The sequence below is a fragment of the Cygnus atratus genome, chromosome Z, assembly GCF_013377495.2.
Source record: "Cygnus atratus isolate AKBS03 ecotype Queensland, Australia chromosome Z, CAtr_DNAZoo_HiC_assembly, whole genome shotgun sequence".
Classification (NCBI taxonomy): domain Eukaryota; kingdom Metazoa; phylum Chordata; class Aves; order Anseriformes; family Anatidae; genus Cygnus; species Cygnus atratus.
The window spans coordinates 48,543,168-48,562,467 of NC_066396.1; the positions used below are offsets into that span (position 1 = coordinate 48,543,168).

Here is a 19,300-nt window from a genome sequence, read left to right on the forward strand (position 1 = left end):
TAGAAACACTCCTTTATTCTTAGATACCCATAAATTATGCTTTTTCAGGAGAGGCAGATAAATACAGTAAAGATTCAGGGTACTGAAGAAAGAAACATTTAAAATTGGTCAAAGATACCGAAGACAAGAGAACTGGCCTGGGCTAATTTGAGGTTTTCGTAATGAGTTCATGGGACTGAACTAATGACCCTGCAATTTCCTTATTTTAGGAGATAGCTTCAGTGACTTATGGAAAGTTTTAGCATCTGGAATCTGAGCTAACTGCAGTGGATGGGAAAATGAAACAACTTTTACTAGATCACTACTGTTACTGGGGGATGCTTTCTGAGATCTGCCCATGGGAATGGGCAGGAGGGGAAAACATCTTAGTCAACAACTAGGGGATATGCAGTAATCACTCCGAGGAGCAGCAGCATATTTTAGGTTTTGGTTACTATGATACGCTCCAATGCTCTTTTAGGAAAAAAGTCCACTTCAGCCACATTACAAAGACATGGTGTAGAGAGAGGAGATTCTGGCATGTAGTCTCTGGAATCTCTCTGGAATCTCCCAGGGCCACACATGAACAGACAGAGTCTCTTTTTTAAGGAGCATTATCTCATGAATTTTATATGAGCAGGATATCAGAAGAAAAAAAATTATTAACAAACACTGCAAACTTGCGTGGAATAAAGCTAGTGAGTGAAAGAATCAGATTAGCAAGTGTCATACAGACAGATTGTAATAGATTAGTGATAAAATGGCTCCAGCAGGCTCACAGGCTTTTCTTACTACCCAAATTCATTATATCACTTCCTAAATACAAAGAAGTCTTCTGAGAGGCAGCTGAATTTTTGCAAAATCTGTCCTGCTACTTAACAGTTTATCACCTCAAGTCTGATCATAATAAAAGTGAGAAGTTTGTAGGGGGGTTGTTTCATTTTTTGTTTGTTTTTCTTATTTTTTTAATTTCTTTGTTTATTTGTTTTTGAAGGTACAGTTTCCTTCTCAGCCATAACCCTGTACTTGTTAAGAAAATGAGAGATTTCTGGCAAAACAGAGGGGTTAAAAAGAATTCATATTGCAGATGAGTTATTGTTCCTTCTGGATGTCATCTGTCCTTTACCTGTCCATTTTTTTTTTTTTATTTTTTTCCACATACCTGGAGAGGCTAGTGGATAGACATTGCATAAACCACATATGTAAACCACCCAATATAGATGTAGGAAGTTCTATAGAGAATCCTCAGATATTTTTGTGTTTAAATGAGGTTCTGATATGGCATTTGCTGTTGCATCCAGCTTCTTTATTATTTTATAAGATTTCACATCTGCCTGTCAGTAGCACACTTGCACCATGATTTTTCATTTCTGTATCTCTCACTGTGTCACTACAATTTATTGTGAAATTTGTTGTTGATTTAGAAATGTATACAAATTCATGCATAACCCAAAAGACTATTCCTCCCTTCCTTAACACTACCTTTCAATTAGCATTGTTTGGTTTTCTCCAATGTTTGTATTATTTTTCACTATCATAAACATCTTCGGATAAAAGAAGCTAAAAATCTTCTTTTTTAAAGCAACCACATTATTCTTATGGAAAATGAGAAAATATAAAAAATTCCTTCCAGACCCCTAGATATTTATAACTGCATATGTTTTCTAACTGTCACTGTCTCTTGTCCTATGTAGTTTTATTTACATACACAATTTTAAGATTTGCATGTCCACATTTTTAACTATGAAGCTTTTTTTAAAAATATGCATCGCCAAGCCTCTTTTAGAGAATGGGAACTAAATACTTTATGCACATACACTGGCAAATATATGGGCTATTGATGTGTATATTGTGGACTAGTTTAATGTGTACTTTTACTTCATGGATCAACCCCTGACAGTTCATTATTTCACTTTTGTTCTCCTCTAGACTCCCTCTAGTATTTCTAAATCCTTAATGGGAACAAAGCCCAGAGAAAGGAACACTGTGTTCTGCTACAATGACTCTCCTTGCGTTTTATCGTCTTTTCAGCTATTTTATACGATATGGTATTATGCTTTGGTACTTTCTGATTGTTATACAGACCATTAATATCTTGGCTTTCAGGGCTGCATAACACAAATCCCAAGGAAATCAATGCAATATGTAGCCCATATATTTATATATAACACCTAAGAGAATTTTTGGAGGTCCAAATTGTTAGAAACGTGTTTAACATCATGGCTGAGAAATGTAGATACAGTGGATGCCAACTCTGCCACATCCAGTCAACAGGGCAAATTTAGCTTTTTACATACCTCAGTTATTGACATAGATGCCCTTTCAGACATTTGCTCATCCAAGAATCTGCAGAGCATGGAGAAGTGTTAACAACTGCCTGACATTTCCCTTTAAGTTGCGCATACATTCGCGTGGGAGAAAAGGGTGGGAGGAGGAAATATTGACAATGGTACCCAAACGTTGAGTGTTAGACGGCCACGTGGCTCCCCCAGAACCTTCAGACTAATATAGGCTTTCTTATCTCATAGATGCATTCCTGCTACTTTAGGAGTCCAAATGTCTCCTGATACAAATGTCTCTTCCAAGAAAATAAACTCCATGCCTCTACCCTAAGTTTTTGCTCATAATTCACTGAGCCCTTTTTGAGCTGTCATTGAATAAATAATAGCTGAATATCTGGCCTCCTTCTCTTTCACACATGAGTAAGTTCTCTGTAATTCCAGTGGTATGAGTTAAGTGACTCACGTATCACTATTGTGTCACAAGAGAGCTAGCCTCAGAGATATGAAAATCAGCATGAGTACGTGCCATGAGTGAACAGCAAAGATTATGTCTTGCTAATGTTACTCATCTTGAGTAAGTCCCTTATTGCACACATAAAAAGTCTGCTTGAGTAAGGAAAGTAGAATCTGACACTAAGTTAAAGGCCTTAGGATTTGGCCTAGTATTTTTAACTGTGAACTTGGCACTGCAATGGAACAATATGTGCTACTCGTTCTTATGCAATAAATACCAAAAATTGTTTTGTTGTATTCTTGTAGTTACCAAGCTTGTATTGTGCAATAAACTGTAAAAGTATTTTTAAAACAATATGTTGTTAATAAAGGCCATATTAATTGGGTTCTCTGTGGATTTTCTGCTAAATTCATTGCATATAGCATATTTTCAAAAGCAGAATTATATACTAGCAAGTAGAAAAGATGTTTTTGAAGTTGGTATTTTAATAAATCTTCAAAGATGTGTTTATGGTGCAATTTTATATTTCTGTTAACTTCTACAGAAAATAAATGTAGTCTCATAAACTGTGCATGTGAACATAAGAGCCATAACGAAAACATCCAAAATATTAAGTGGAGAGGAATCAGGAGTTACCAGCGACCTGTCTCTTCTTCATGAACACGGGAATATTTGGCAATGAAGAATACTATTAATAAAATTTAAGATTATTATTGTCCCCATTTAAGTTTTACTGAAGCCAGCTTCAAGGGATTCAGAAAACCATAATGTATAGGACTGGTGTATGGGCACATCCACATTTAATCTTTGTACCTAGCAAAACATGTTGATGGAACATATTACTGTGTTGGTAGCTAAAGTTAGGTGGATATAACAGAGGAACTGACTCTTATACTTCACAGTATTGATTAACCACCAGTTGATGTCACTGGAAAAAAAACCTACCTTGTTAATCAGCAGTTATTTGCCATTGGCTTTTCTTAAAACTTTCCATGAAGATTTTCATATTAGTATCACAGGCAAGATTCAGGACTAGCCAAACAAATCTAACATGATTAATGCCTATGTTCCTATCAAAAATAGTAATTCATGCTGATAAGTCGCTAGAGTTTCCATTTTGCATGTGTGATCTTCCTTAATATTCCCATGTAAAGGTAGACCCTACAGTCAGTTTTCAGCTACGTTCTAATCATCCGTGTTGCTTTGCAAGGTAAAGATTACACTTTCAGCATGTACTACAATATTTTCTCAGTGAATCACTGAGCTTACAAGAGTTCTTACAACTTAGAGGTTGTGATACCAGTTTGTATCTGCTTAGATAAAGCCCAGTATGACCTCTAACAAACCTGATCACTAATGGAGAGACTAGTAGACCAGCCAAGGATAGCCTTTTCACGGAGGCAGTTTTCCACAACACAGGAAATGGCGGACTGGAAGGGCACAGCAACCTGACTCCCCAGCTCCTCTGTTCCCTTCTACGTGTGCCCATACACCCGCTGAAAGATGGAGCGGTGGCAGGGTCCCACTGCATTCCCCCCCTCACCCCAGTCAGTGCCACTTGTCCTCTTCCCTGACACCACGTGTTAAAGGAAAGCAGGTTAATGATGGGTGTGGAGGGTGAGGGGGCCAGCTACACCACACTTAGTTCAACCCAGAGTTTTGGCTGGTCAGTTTGAAACCGTAGCCAACAGTCTGGCTTTGTATTTACCACCCACACTCCAGCATCTTCTACCTTCAGTTTGTGCAAGCTACTCTGAATTCCAGCCATAGAAGCAGTAACTTCAGCATAGGAAGTTTTGCTGCAGAAGTGGAGAATTAACACCCGCTAATGCATATGTGTTGGACTAATACGATGAACGTACAAAAAAATCATGTTGTGATTAGTTCTGGTTTTGAACAAAAGACAAATTATTTATTTGTTTCTTCAAATGAAGCATAACACTAAGGTATAAAGGGAGTATAAATAACATCTGATTGTGCTCCTAAGCTCCATGCTATAACTTTCTTGCAATGACATCCTTCAACAAATTAACTACATCATTACTGTTAAGTATTAATTGCACAAAACAGATACACAAAATATATAATGAGCTAGAAGGAGGACAACATTCTTCCATTATGACAAACAACTGTAACAAGAAATGGAAAAAAAAACAATAGATCTAGGCTTACACAGATGGCAACACTGAGAGTTTTAAGTCCTCTCCTTGAACACATTACATGTGATAAATAATATGCAAAATATTTAAAGAATTTTGTTGTTGCTTACAGAAGATACTTAGCAAGCAAAGAGCCAGTAGCAATCACTGCCTCATGTTTCATATCCCCATCATTCAATGCAAATTTTTACATTTCATGCAATAATCCTGAGCTTATTTTCAGTAACATTGAAATGTCATCTATATTAATTACCAAATACATACAGAGCCCAACTATGGGGTCTATTGTATTATTAAGGCATGAAAAAAGAATAACAGTTTATTAACTCTGAATGCCACAAATACAGCACAGCAGTTAGAAGGCTCAAAAAAGCTCAGAAAGTACCAGTGATGTCTGTGCAAAGGTCCTCCCAGAACATGACTGTGAATCAGCTCCTGAAAAGATACAGCATCAAATCCTGGCCTTGCTGACATCAGGGAGTTTTGCCATTGCCTTGACTGCTGGACCAAGCTTCAGAGCTATGAGGAGTAACTCAGACTCCTTTTCATATCCCCAAAAAATTGACAAACTTCCTCTCACTCAAGTCAAGTATGAATTTAAAAACCACTACCTACATTTTTTCTTAATTAGTATTTTAAGTCTATGGTAAGATTCTATTATACAGCATGGCAATTAATAAAAAGCCTTTTCAGGAAGTGCTTATTTGTTAGTCTGATTTATTAGTACTTTAAAAGAAGGTGGAATTAGCATGAAAAGGACCTCTGCCAAATCTATGCTCTATTTATAACTTGTTTTTTATTTTTAAAGGAAAGGCTTTGGTAAGCCAAACAAAGGGTATATGATGCAATTCTAGTCTCCACAGTTCAACGGCTCTTCTCAAAGATAAAGAACTCCAAAGTCATTAGGTGAAGAACTCATCATCTGCATAAATCGCAAGGGGCTAGTAGAATCTGGGTTGTACAGTTCTCCACATATTCTCCAATTTACATTTAAGAAATTCTTGCAAAACGCCCTGTAGTAAGCCAGGGTATTCCTGTTCACTTAGCTAAGCCATTGAAACTGAAGCCAAATTGGTGGTAAGTCTTACTTCATACTTAAAGTTGCGTCGTCTCCCATGGTGGGAACTACAGTAGCAGATGATCTCCTCTAACTCTGCTACTGCTATTGCCTGCCCCTTACGTAGGTATTTGCCTAGTTGAGCACAGAGTTTACAGATCAGGGGGCCTTATCCTTCATCTGAAGGTGGCCCACGCTCTGTTGTGAAAAGAACCATGGGGTGGACAGATGCTTTTACACAGCCTTTGTGCAGAATTCTTTCTGTGCCTGCACCCCTTGCACACACAAACCACCCTTTGACAAAGGTGGTGGTGTCTAATTCTATCAGTGCAAGGCTCTGAAGAACTTAGAAGATGCACAAATCCAATACAACTAATTTCATCTAAAACACCAAGTTATAAGATTGAAAAAAAAATGGTTTGTCACAATAAACCATTCAGGAAATTCATTGCTCTCTCATTTGAGATAAAAGGAGAAGAAGGTTGCTGTTGATATTAGAGCTACCAGGACAGACTTTGTGTGGTTTTTGGTTAACTTATACTAACAAATAAGTTAAAGAAGGCTAAGGCTATAAATTGTTAATGTTTCATTTATAAATATCCACTTTATTTCTATTCTCCTCTAAAAAAAGTGTTAAGGAAAAAGGTGGCCAGAAGGTTTACATGTGTTGTAAATTGTAATTTGGTTAAGTTAAGCTGTAAAAACCAAACCTGTAAGTGAAGTTGAGCACAGTGTAAGAAAAAGCCTTGATTTTTTTTTTTTTTTTTTTTTGTAATTAACAACTTATTTACAAGTTCTTAAAATCAACTGAACTGGAGTAGATGTCCTGTGTTTGTCACCAATCAATGTTTTATTGTAACTGGTAACTTCCACACTTTATAGTAGAACAATAAAAAGAAAATAAAGTTCACTATATACAGCCTTTGTACAGGCTACTTGACTATACACAAGGCATAGTGATCATAGCACAACCTAGTCATAATAATTTGTGCACAGAAGGACACCAATCAGACATTATGTGAACATTACAGTGAAATGACATCACAAGTCCAGTGAAAATTCAGCATAATACAAAACATATTTATCTACTGCAAATGACATCCTTTAAAACAATAAGCCTTTACTCAGTAGTAACTTAACCAGAGTCTGATGCAGAGATTTGTTGTGTAGTTATAAGTCTTTTAAGTGAAGCAACCTCTGCAGATAAGTTTGCTATCCCCTGCTTCAAATACAGGTTTTCGGACTCAGAGACATTGTAGATATTGTCTTTTATTTCAACAACTCCAGTTTTGCAACCACTCTGAATTTTTACATTGAGTTCCTTTTGATGCCAGAGTTCTGGTTTGAGTGACCAGTCTTGGATGTTAGTCACCTGAACCGAGAAAGGAGTGTGAGAAGAATGCACCAAGTTCTGTGCACCATGTTTTTCAAGCTCAAAATGTCTTTTTGAGGACATATCAATAGGTGATGATAATTTCTGTGTGGCATCATAGTCATTATCCATTGCTTCCACTTTAACTTGCATGGCTTTGGCTTTAATTCGAAGCTTGTGAGGCAGAGCTGAAGAATTCACTTCAGGAACTTTAACTGTTGCATGAACATTTTTATGTTCAACTGGGGAATGGATTGGACCCTTCGGAACCTGCTGCTCATCTTCTCCATCAGATGACTTTCCAACAACACCATCATCAGTTTCTGAAGTTCTGGGGGAATTACTGGAGGATCTATTAACTTGCAAGAGAGGAGGAGAATGTGAGTACACGTTAAAGGTAGTTCCCATGTAGTTTGGATATATGGATGCTTTATAGGAACCTCTGTCATCTCTTGGCTCTCTCTCTAATTCCATGGGCTCCTGCTTTATAATCTGGAACTTATTTTCAGGACTTCTGCAGCTGCTTTGTATACGACTTGGCTGAGTATGCTCTACTGATGACATTTCAGACACATCGGACATAGAGCTTTGAGGAGAATGCTTAATGACAGAAATACAACTGCTACCAACTATAGATGGTTCATGTTCATCTACAAATGAGTTAATGTTTGATTTGGAACTTTGATAGTCTTGGAAATACACAGTTGTCGAGCTGCTGAGTTTCTGTATCTCTTGGGCATAGGCTGCAGAACTAATTAAACCAAACTTTAGCTTCAATGAAAGCAGCTCCGCCTTCAAAGTGGCATTCTCCTCTCCCAGTGCAATTAGTTTGTTCTCTAAGACAAGGTCATTCAGTCGTCGTTTTTCACGAGATCTTTTGGCAGCTTCATTATTTTTCCGCCTTTTCTCCCAATACATTGCATCTTTCTTTTCATCTGGAATGAATTCACGCTTTCTCCGGCAAGCTGAAGATTTGCTTTTTCCACTACTTGCTTCAGTAAGTAGTATATCTTCATTTGTGGACAACTCTTCAGACACTTCTGCTAAAGTAGACTTAAGTACCATGATTTTGTCCACATTGCTATTTGTGTCAACAGGTCCGTGTTCCTTTTTAAGGGTCTGCATTTTTCTCAGCTGCATCAGAAACAATTTGTAGATCTACAATGAGCAACAGAGCAAGCTATTTCTCCAGTACTTCTCACTCCACAACTTGATAAATACAGTAATTTTAAATCCACACACATTCTTCTGTTTGTTTCATATTCTCAAACAGAAGTGTCTAGATCCAATTTTCTTGGCAGAGCCAATGGGAATCTGCTAAAAAACCTAGAAAAAAAAAAGAGAGAATTTGATGACTATTTAGGCATCATTGGTTTGGGGAGTGCAAAAGGAATTTTTAATAAAAAGCGTAGACTAGAGTTTGGTTTATTAATCCTACTGTAGTGTGAAGGAAGCTCAATACTGAAGCAACCGATACTGTACACTTCATGATACCTAGGTAGCAATTTGCTTCCAAAACAAATACAACGTGATCCAAGGAAAAAATATTAATAAAAAAAACATTTGGGTTTTGATCCTACCATAACGTTGTCACAGAACTTTCCGTGATATCACTGACAAACTTAAATCTCTAACACTCAACACTGCAGGACACCAGGCATGTTGATGAGCAGCACTGGAAAGTATCTTGTTCTTCCACATTAAAGCATCTCTTCTGAAAACAGCTGTGGTGTGTGACTTAGAAATGCTATATATTTGGGTCCTTCATGGATTTAAAAATAACATAAACTGATCTAGAGAAGCTGGAGTGCTTTCTATTGTCTTAAAATAACAATCCTATTCATTAAAGCTATTAAAAGATTGAATTATTGTTTTTATATCCTGTAAATATAAACATATATATGTACCTTTATGAAAAGATTTATAGACACACACGTGGAGTTTTAAAATGGCTTTTTGATCAATCAGACCAATTCAAACTAGTAAACATGCACATATAATTTTGGCATATACCTAACTCTTAAAAAATATACAAGACAAAAATGCATTACATAAGATTTTTTCTTGTCTCTTCCTAAGAAAATGCTAAAACCAGTACCGAAAAATACATTAGAGACTTAACATTTACTAACATAATTTGAATTTGAAAAATATCCTTACTGCATCAAAGTAAAGTTTAATACTATTGAGGCATGGGCACTTTTGGAAAACAGTGTTTACGTTAAAGTGAAAGTTTAGATCTAAAGTTCTTACCATTAACAAAGGAAAACTAGCTTACCCTTTAACTTTAGACATTTTGATCATTAAAATTGAATTTTGCACTTAAATTGGAATGTCTTATTTAGTCCCCCTTAATGCAAAAATGCTTTATTCTCATAAGATCGTTTGATCTTGATCAGAGATATAGCTTCTCAATATCTCATTTTCCATAGTCAGTCAAGTTCCTTTTAAAATAAACGTAGTATGCCAATTGTTTTTATAGGACTTACTATTGGGTCTGCAATGATTCTTGCCCATACAAAAACAACCACCAGCACCTTCAAACTAATGTCACCATTTATTGGGAATGTTTTTACAATGACTAATGAAACTAATTTTAATATTATCAGTTGGGAAAGTTATAAAAGAATTAATGAATTGTATTCTGCCAGTTTCTCTTTTCTTTTCCAGAAGGCAAAGAGGAGTGAGTGATGTAATAACAATTAAGTAGGGTCATAAAGACTCAGGTTTCAAGCTGGGTTCTGTTCCATCAAACCATGCCAACTCTTCTGTCATGAAAAATTAACACATTTAATAGAACAGCTAAGAAGAATTTCCTAAAATCCATAGTTAATTACTGACATGTAACTATTTGTCTTTGATAATACAGCCTTAATGGAAAATAGAGTTAGAAGCCAGCCACACCAAAGACGGTCTCTAACATTTCAGTGCAAAAGCAGCACCACAAATTGCCATGTTTGTAAAGCAGAAATATAACTCTAATACACAAGTAATTACATAGTTAGATCCTGGTCCAAAATTCTAACTGGAGTCAAAAAGAATTTTCTGTCGAGTTAAGTAGGAGCTGGATCATGTTTAAAAACAAAAAATATGCCCCACAACAAAGCAACATCCAAAACTTCAGCATAATTTAATTTGCTGAAGAAGCTGTATAGTCATTCTGTCCATTTCACTGCTGCAAGTGTTCAGTGCTTTAATTAATATGCAAACTGTGTAACCTGATACTTTATAAACACGCACGCATATATACACATACACATAAATAAAAATTGCCTCATACATGGACTTTAAAAATAAAAAAGCCAAGACAGGCCACCGGAATTTCTGTGGCATTTGTAAAATATTCAGTCTCTGCAATGTGGTTTTACAAAAAAAGGAGAAAAATACCAAGACCTTTTTTCATTGTCTCATAGCATTAGGAATGCACAGCTATTGATCCACAGTCATCCTGATATACTGCAATCCTTGTATTCATTTGTATCATTGACAACTTCTGTGTTTCTTTTGAAATGCATCCATCTGCCAAAGCACATATAGAAGCTGAACACCTACCTGTACTGAATACCTATGAAATCATCACTTGTCTCATAATATGCATCTCAGCCAACTCTCACTAAGGTGAAAAGGCTTCAAAACAACTTCAGGGCCTTACAGATGAATATATCTGGCTGAATTTTATGGTACTAGAGAGCTAAACTCAAAGCCAAATAACGTTTATTTTCTCTTAAGAAAGGGATACCAACATACATATACCATTACTTTCTTCCCTGGAACATCTACACTTACTTGAAACAGGAGCAGTAGCAAAGAAGCAGTTATAAACATAGGATTTGTGCTTATTTCTAGAATGAAGCTATACCTACACTGGTTTAACACAAATTGCATTTTCATCTTATACCCCAGCATTCCGTTTCCACCCTACAGAAGCAACAACTTCATCCTTAAACAAGGCTGTTTCAGGGTAAGAGCTATGAATTCACATCTATCATTGCAGTCTTGACCTCAGAGTGACCACACTTCAGCAACACCATGACAAAGGAAAAAAACATCAGTAATGACAGTAATAGATAAAAATAATTAGCAAAAAGATTGTTTGCTTTTCTTCGAAATGAATGTAGACTAACGTCATAGTTCATCAGTAGGACCATCTATGTATCAGTAAAAAATCCAACTGCATGTCCGAACTATCTCAAGCAGCCAAACGCTGGCACTGAGCTGCACTTAAAACCCAACAACCTGGGGAGTTCGTGTCCCTCGATTCAAGTGGCTTCTACAGATTGGACCATTCCAGTATGTAACCTGCCCATTTTAGCACTGATGACTCCTGTTTTGGCCGTTCTCCCTCCCATACACATTATTCCTGGCACAAATAGGCAGAATGTAGGTAGCACACAAGTCTACAGCAAGTAATGAATGTGTATCAAAACAATGATGCTTTTCATGCAGTATTCAACTTTGCTTTCTGCCAGAGCCCATCAGTAAGGCTGTCAAGACAGAAGTGTAACCCAGTGACATAGTCTTACTGATTTGCTATTTATGTAGTTTTTTTTAATGCCATTACTTCAGTGAACGAGCAAAACAACAATAAATCCTTCACTCCTCCCACATTTTCCTTGAGCACTTCTATCACGGTAACTGGAATTGCTGCTTTACGTAAGAGGAGTAAGAGCTCCTGTTTGTTAATACTTCTCCACGTGGATCAGCCCAATACTGAGTCTGTAAACAAATTAAATTCCATCTGATGATAATGGCAAAATGCCTTCAATAAAAACAGCCATTTCGCTTCACTTGTATTTTATAATTCCACTGGAAAACATCAGTATTTACACATAAATTAATGAACTGTAATGACTCCTCTGACTATATTTCAAATTCCAATATTTTCCCTTATGATTAATTTTTCAATTGCTTTATCACTCCCTCATAAAGTATTATAAAACCAACATTTAATACTGCCTTACATTAGTCACTGTTAAAGATTTTTTTTTTGGTTGGTTGGTTGATGTTAATGGCATTGAGTGCCAATTCAACAATGTAATAACACTCGACCCTATTAACTTAATTACAGACCCAGTCTTGCTCCCACAGCAATTTTGCCATTGGCTTGAACAGAAGTAGGATACAATCCCAGGCCCAAGTATTAATGAGACTGTTTTATAGAACTCATACTATTGAAGCAAGAAATGATGTATGCAGAAATCGCGAAAAGTTAATTTATCCATGGACTTCAAGAAATACTTAAGCGATCTGATTGTGTCAAAATAGTACATTAAGGATCTGATCCCAGGGATTTGTGTATTCACACTGTAATAATTGAAATGTTTCAATAGGTTGAAGGACAGGACTACAATCTTGGCTGTCACTGTTCCATGTAATCTAATTACACAGGTCAACCTGACTTTGGAGAGTGCGTATGGGTCTCCACATGTATGTGTAAGCTTCCTCACAGAGTAACTGTATATTATTTGTATTTATCAAAATAATTCATGTTATCTCCAAGCATGGTATCCCAAAATAAATCTTAGAATGACATAACCTATTATTTAATTCTATTCTTCTAATAGTATTTCATTTAGTTTGATAAAAGTATCTCTAGCAACTGGTTGCTTTCAAATACATTTCACTTTTGTACAGCCATTTGTCTGTAAAATTTATCTTCAAAACCAGAAAAAAAGCTAAACACAGCTTCTTGTTTTAAAAAAGAACCATGCCTCCATCAGCATCTTTTCAGTAAATAATTCAAACTACTATATGGTAAAGTGCAGAAATACAATAAGAGCTCACACTACTATGTGTCTCTGCATGTTTTTAGTTGTTGTTTTCCATGTTTTGCATAGGTCTCATTAACCTAACTACCATTCCCTCATATTTATTCTGAAAAGGTGTCTACACGCCAGAAAAGCTAGTGTAGAACCCACTCAAAGGTAGCAAAATGATCAGTTCACATTCCAAACTTCGAAAAAATGAAAAATATACTTCACATTTTTATCTTGAAAGTATTTTAAAAACATTAGCTAACTATCACAAGATTTTTATGAGGTACGGAAAAATACCATCCCCACTGCGCATGAAGGAGACAAAACTGAGTTTATTAGTTTAGATGGTGGGTACACAACCTAACTAAAGGCTTTGGAACCACTCTACCTCTACTGCGAGCCACTCCACATCTACTGGTTTTCCCAGACAAAAACTAAGCCATAAAATTCTGCACCTGTCAGGTCTATCGTAATTCGGAAATACTTTTGAACTGAAGATGTGGCCCCCAAATTCCATTCCAACCTCCAGTGAAATTGCTCAAGATAACTTTTCTTGCCTTTATGTAGGACAGTTTGTAAAATTATATTCTGATTAAAGAAAAGCTATAACGCTGCTTCCACTGGAATAGTGGCACTATCCCGAGGATAGATTATTGGGCAAGAGGGGCTAGGCAACGTAGAGCAAATGAAGCTCAAATGCTCTGGAAAAAAACGAGGTAACTGCACTTTATGCAGTAATAGACACGTTATCCATGGTCACAAAGAGGAAAAGCATTTACGATACGAATGTTGCCGCCAATTACTGCTATTATATAGTTACACTCGTACAGAGCATGAATCCATTACAACAGCAAGGAGCAACACAGAACTATTGCTCCTGCACAGAGTTCCCTTTTCTTACAACTTCATGGGCATCTTAAGTGCTTACAGTTCCAGGATCAGCATGTAATTAGGTCAGTGGAGCACTGATGATGATAGCTTTGTACAAGATGACCCATTTTCGCTAAAATGTTGTTTCTCTTATTGAAAGAAAGTAATGGGAGATGGCTAAACAATGTATTCCATGGAAACATCAAGAATCATTCATTTATTATGACACTTTCCAATCCCTCCTCCCTCCCTCCCCCCCACCCCCCCCCAAAAAAAAAAAAAAAAAGACTAAAGCTCATCACAGCACTCACAACAGTATTGTATTTCCCTATAACCCACTTCCAAGCTGGACCCAGAAAGTTGTTGTCATATGTATTTTTTATGAAAGGCTTTTGTTGTTAGGAAAATTAGTCAAGTTACTGTTTATCCTAATAACTACAAATTAATTCATTAATGTATAGCTTGCTTCCCAAAGGTAAATTACACAAATTATGCAAATAAAATTATTATTTGGAGGGAACTAAACATATATTAAAAGTAGCTGATGCTCAAAAAGGTCAGTCAAGGTTAATACCTGCAAATATGACCCATATTTTCTTCCATTTGCTTAGGAGGACAGCATGCTTCTATCAGATCTGCTCAACTTGTCCTCAACTGGCTGCTTGCTGCTCTGGTATAAGCGGGAATAGATTGGTGGGAACAAAAATCTAAGAATGTTACTCAAAGAGCCATGAGAAACTTTGAAACTTAAAAGAAAAGGAAATGTATATATTACTTGTGTAAATATTTAATTACACTTATACAACACATGGTATATATATGTGTATATAAATCATGACATTTTATTTAAATATCACATCACTTTCCAGTATTTTACTAAAATCCCAATAGAAACAACAGGAACTGAAGTAACAATACTGTAACAGTATGCTTCTCCTCATCTCAACAGCTATTTGACAGTAGGAAAAACTAGAGTGCACAAAGCAATCACTTAGTAGTAACAACGGTCTGGGAATAAGATCTGTGTTCTAATTAAGGACCATTAAAAAATACAAAATCAAGTGTTAATTATTCTGACAACAAATGGCTCTTTCCTATTGAACAGTATTCTTAAAATGCCAACCATGGACCAGACCTTTGGCTGACCTAAATTTATATAGTGCTATTTAAAGGCAGGAGAATTATGTCAATTAATCCCAGTGGGTGCTCTGAGCATGCATTTGTTATGTAACTGAAGTATAAAGATGCAAAATAAACGATGTTTGTAAAATGTTGGTGTCTACCACTCACTGCAAATGGAACAGAGAAACAGCCGACTTCAGAGCTCCAATCATGCAAGATGGTCCAGATAGGAAGACCACCAATGCCTGTGCTAATTCCTGTTATCTTTGTTGTCGTGTTCCACTCACAAGAGAAGGTCTTGCAGCACTGGCACCTACACTGCTGTGAAGACACCTCTGTGGCAAAAAATTAATTATTCTTAATTATTCTAATGCTTCAGGACAGAACTCATAAATACACTAAGATGGAACGACTCAAAAAAGGAAAACACTTTTTAATACAGCTTTTTATCTGGTAGAAAATAGATTTCTGTCACCAGATTCAATCTCATAGTATGAGATTTCAGTTCAACAGTTGAATGAGGAAAAGAAAAAAAAAAAAAAACAGGATGTCTAGGGGGGGGCAATAATAATTCACTTCAGGTCTACCTCTTAATACAACAAGTTTTCAAGAACATTGCTTCTACCACATTTTGAATCAAGCCCAAGTATGCCCTTGCTTATGCAATCCTATTTTTGACAGTCATGCTTGTCATTGGTATTAGACAGTTACATCACCTGTTTAAAAAAAAAAGAAAACACAGTTTTTTCAAGCACTGTAAAATACCGTAGCAGAAATCATCTGACATTTTGTCTTAGAATGGACTGCAGCAATTGGCCATTTATTTGCATTTTTTTTCTATTACATATCCTAAGCACATTTATATCTCATAACTGGCTGTAATGATCATAGCAAGGTCACCTAGAAGAGTCAATTAAGCTGATGAGTCAGACACATTGCTTAACAGTGTGCAATAAGACTCAAACAGAGGATTTTATTGTTCATGTTATTGCATCATAGTGATGTTATAACAGCAGCAAGATTGCTGTCTGGAAAAAAAAAACTATTGCATAAACATAGTCTGCATAACTATCTGCTAAAATAAGTCAATTTAAAATGAGCTAAAGGTTTATTTTATTTATGAGTTTTATTTCAGGATAAAGGATTGAAAAAAGCAGCGTGGTGCTGATACCTTTTGTAGACTGTGCATTGCTTTACTCGCAATAGAAGGAATGTACGTTCAACAAATTTCAACTAAAGCATGGTAAATACTGTTCCTTCTTAGGATAAGATTAGATGTGAGGAGGTCACATAAGTTCACATTGCTCATGGGAAGACTCTAAGCTTTTTGACACCTTTCAGATTAGTTCCTTAAAAGAAAATACAAACGAGAGAGAGAAAAAAAAAAAACAGCAGAAACTTGAAGCTTTGAAGTCAAATCCAGGAAGCTGGATATTATAAAAGCTAGTTAAGAGTCCTTTAGAGAATAAGACGAGTTAAAAATAGAAAGTAAATAAAAATGGAAAGTAAAGGCAGATCGTTCTAAAGAGGGTTAGCACTTCAACAGTCAAATAAAGACATTTGTAATGTGAGAACTTTTAAAGCGGTATCTGCTAGTGCCGATGATATCAGGGATCTTTATTCAATAATCCTTGAATTCGTTGGTTTGAATTAGGTCTCTAGGTCAAAACCCGAATCCTTATTCATTCACATTCCTGATAAAAGCCAACATTTTGATTGAATAGGGACCATAAAAGTGATGTGCTTTTTAAACTAGCCTCTGGATTGAATTAATTACCGAGGAGGGCAAAGATGACTCAAAGTAGGTTACGTACATAGGAGTGAACACAATGAAACTGAGAGCAATCACCGAAGTTACAAGAACAAACAAACAAAAAAAAAAAAAAAAGAAATCAGGCTGCTTGTTTGTGACACGACAGAAACTCCGAGATCTTCGCCACCAAAGCCGTACTTGACCCCCAGGACCGCGTAGCAGAAAAGTTTGCGCACGCCATCAGCAATATCGCATTTTTTACACACTCCGCTGCTGCTACCTACGGCAGCTACGCCGAGGCGCACGCCAGCGGCTGCGGTGCTGAATCCCACCTCGGCAGGTTTCGGTGACAAAAGACGCCGGGTTTGGCTTCGCCTCCCCAGGAACCACCCCGCGGCTGGAGCCCCGCAACCGCCCCGCTGCTCCAGGGCAGCCTCGGGAGGCGCCCGGCTCGGGCAGCGCCTCGCTGCTGCGTCCCCCCTCGGTACGCGAGGGGCGAGCCCAAGGCAGGCGGATGGCGGCGGGGGGCCCACCCCGAGCCCCTCCGCGGGGCCGGGCGGTGCCGGTGGCGGTGCCGGTGGCGGCGGGGCGCGGCCCGCCGCGGGCGGCCGGACCCCTTTGTCTGCCGCTCCCCGACCGGGGCCGCTCTCCCCACAAAGGCCCGGCACGGCCCGGCTCGGCCCCCTACGTGCCCGGCGGCGCATGGCGGCCGCCCGCTCCCTCGGCGCGGCCCCGCGCCGCCGCCCCGGCCCCGGCCCCGAACAAAGGGCTGCGGCAGCGCCCCCAGCCCTCGCCCGCCGCCGCCTCGCGGACCCGGGGGGGGCGGGGGGGGGGGGGGTGGGAACGGGGGGCAGCGGCCGGGCCCCACCGTCCCCCAGCGGCTGTCACACTGACCTACTTGTGCGCCGCCGGCACGGCACGGGGCGCCCGCTGCCCGTGTCCCCGGTCCCTAACGGGGCGAACCCCATCCGTAGGGGTCCCCCTCCCCGGGGCAAGCCGCGGGGCGAGACGCTTTACCCGCCACCCAAAAGAAAAAAAAAAAAAAAAAAAAGCAAGGAACCCCGCTAGCCGTACCGGGCCGTGTGTGCGGGGCCAGCTAACCCCAGCACACGGCTTGCACACCCGCGTGCAAGGAGCGGGCGCAGCGTGTGGGTGAGCCCGGGCCGCCGAACCGGGCACGGCTCGTCCCGCAGCGTGACAAAACCTGCTACAGTCACGGTGTCCCCGCTGTTACATATATACATATATATATATATATATAATTTTTTTTTTTTAATTCTCCTTTTTTTTTTTTTCTTTTTTTTTTAAATTCTCCGGGGCGAGACCGTCCCACTTCTCTTTGTAGCCCGATTATAAAATCGCGCAGTGAGCTGCTCCCTCGCCCTCGCCCGGCTGCCAGCGAGCCCCGCGGTTACATAACGCAACATTTCCAGGAACTACCGTGCGAGCGGCCCCGCAGCGCCCGAAATAAATAGATAATAATTTAAAAAAACAAAAAAAACAAAAAAAAAACAGCGACACGGCCGGCGGCGACGGGCACCCCCCGGACCGCGGGGGGACGGCGGCACCGGCGGGGCGTGCGGGCAGGGGCAGGGGCGGGGGGGGGGGGGGGGGGGGGTGGGGGGGGCAACCCTCCGGGGGTCGTCGCTTCCGGGGGACAGGCTGGGGACGGGCAGGGCAGCGCCCGCATCCCGCACCCCCGCCCGCCGGTGCGGGTTATGTAACGGCCGCCCACCCGCCGCACAGCACGGCTCGGCGCGGCACGGACGCGCCCGCCGCGCCTCCCTTACCTTGCGTGCACGCGAGGCGAGGCGAGGCGATGCGGCGCGGCGCGGTGCGGGTGCGGTGCGGCGGCGCCGTGCCGCTCCGTGCGGTGCCGTGCGGGCAGCGTCGCCCCAGCTCAGCCCGCCCGCCCGCCCGCGAGCGTGCGGCGGCGGCGGCGGCGCGGAGGGATGTGTGTTAGTAGGTCAGCGCTGCGCCGCGCGGGGCGCGCCAGCCCGCATGCCAGCCGCGCCGCGCCGTGACTGGCGGCCGCGGCCGCCCGGCCAATCGGCGCCGCGAGCCGCCGGGGTGGGGGGGTGTGGGGGGGTGGGCGGCCAATGGGGGCCGGGCGGTGGGCGGGGCGCGCGCCGGGGCGGGCCGCGCTTACAGTAGGTCTGTGTGCTGCACATTGCATAACCGCCGCCGGGACGGGGGGCGGCGGCGGCGGCGGCGGCGCGCGGGGGGCGACGGCGGTTACGTAACGGCCCGGCGGGGGATGGGGGGGGGGGGGGGGGGGGGGGAAGGCTCGGCCCGCGGCCTGGGCGGCGCCGCGGCCGTGTGGTGGCGGTGGGGGGCCCTGAGTTGGGGAGGCACCGGCACGGCACCCCCGGTACCCCCGGTACCTCGGTACCTGCTGCCTCACCACAGCGCGGCCAGAGCCCGCAGGGCCGTCAGCACGCCCCGAAAGTTGAGGCGGTGTTTTAAATTGTACGTTCTGTCAGGCGGTGTTTTAAA

General features: G+C 40.5%; 1 protein-coding gene across 4 annotated transcripts; it reads right to left on the bottom strand.

Moving 5' to 3' along the window:
* Window positions 1-4,599: 4,599 nt before the first annotated feature.
* NFIL3 (nuclear factor, interleukin 3 regulated) lies at window positions 4,600-18,871 on the bottom strand. 4 transcript variants are annotated; one of them, XM_035569348.1, is made up of 3 exons: window positions 15,220-15,383; window positions 14,504-14,599; window positions 4,600-8,629 (listed from the first exon to the last, which is right to left on the bottom strand). In XM_035569348.1, exon 3 carries the CDS (start codon window positions 8,441-8,443, stop codon window positions 7,067-7,069), a length of 1,377 nt encoding a protein of 458 aa, XP_035425241.1. In that variant the 5' UTR covers window positions 8,444-8,629; window positions 14,504-14,599; window positions 15,220-15,383; the 3' UTR covers window positions 4,600-7,066. The 4 variants fall into 4 exon arrangements, with proteins under 4 accessions (XP_035425241.1, XP_035425240.1, XP_035425243.1 ...); XM_035569347.1 differs by lacking the exons at window positions 14,504-14,599; window positions 15,220-15,383 and adding an exon at window positions 18,595-18,871; XM_035569350.1 differs by lacking the exons at window positions 14,504-14,599; window positions 15,220-15,383 and adding an exon at window positions 17,879-18,030.
* Window positions 18,872-19,300: the final 429 nt, after the last annotated feature.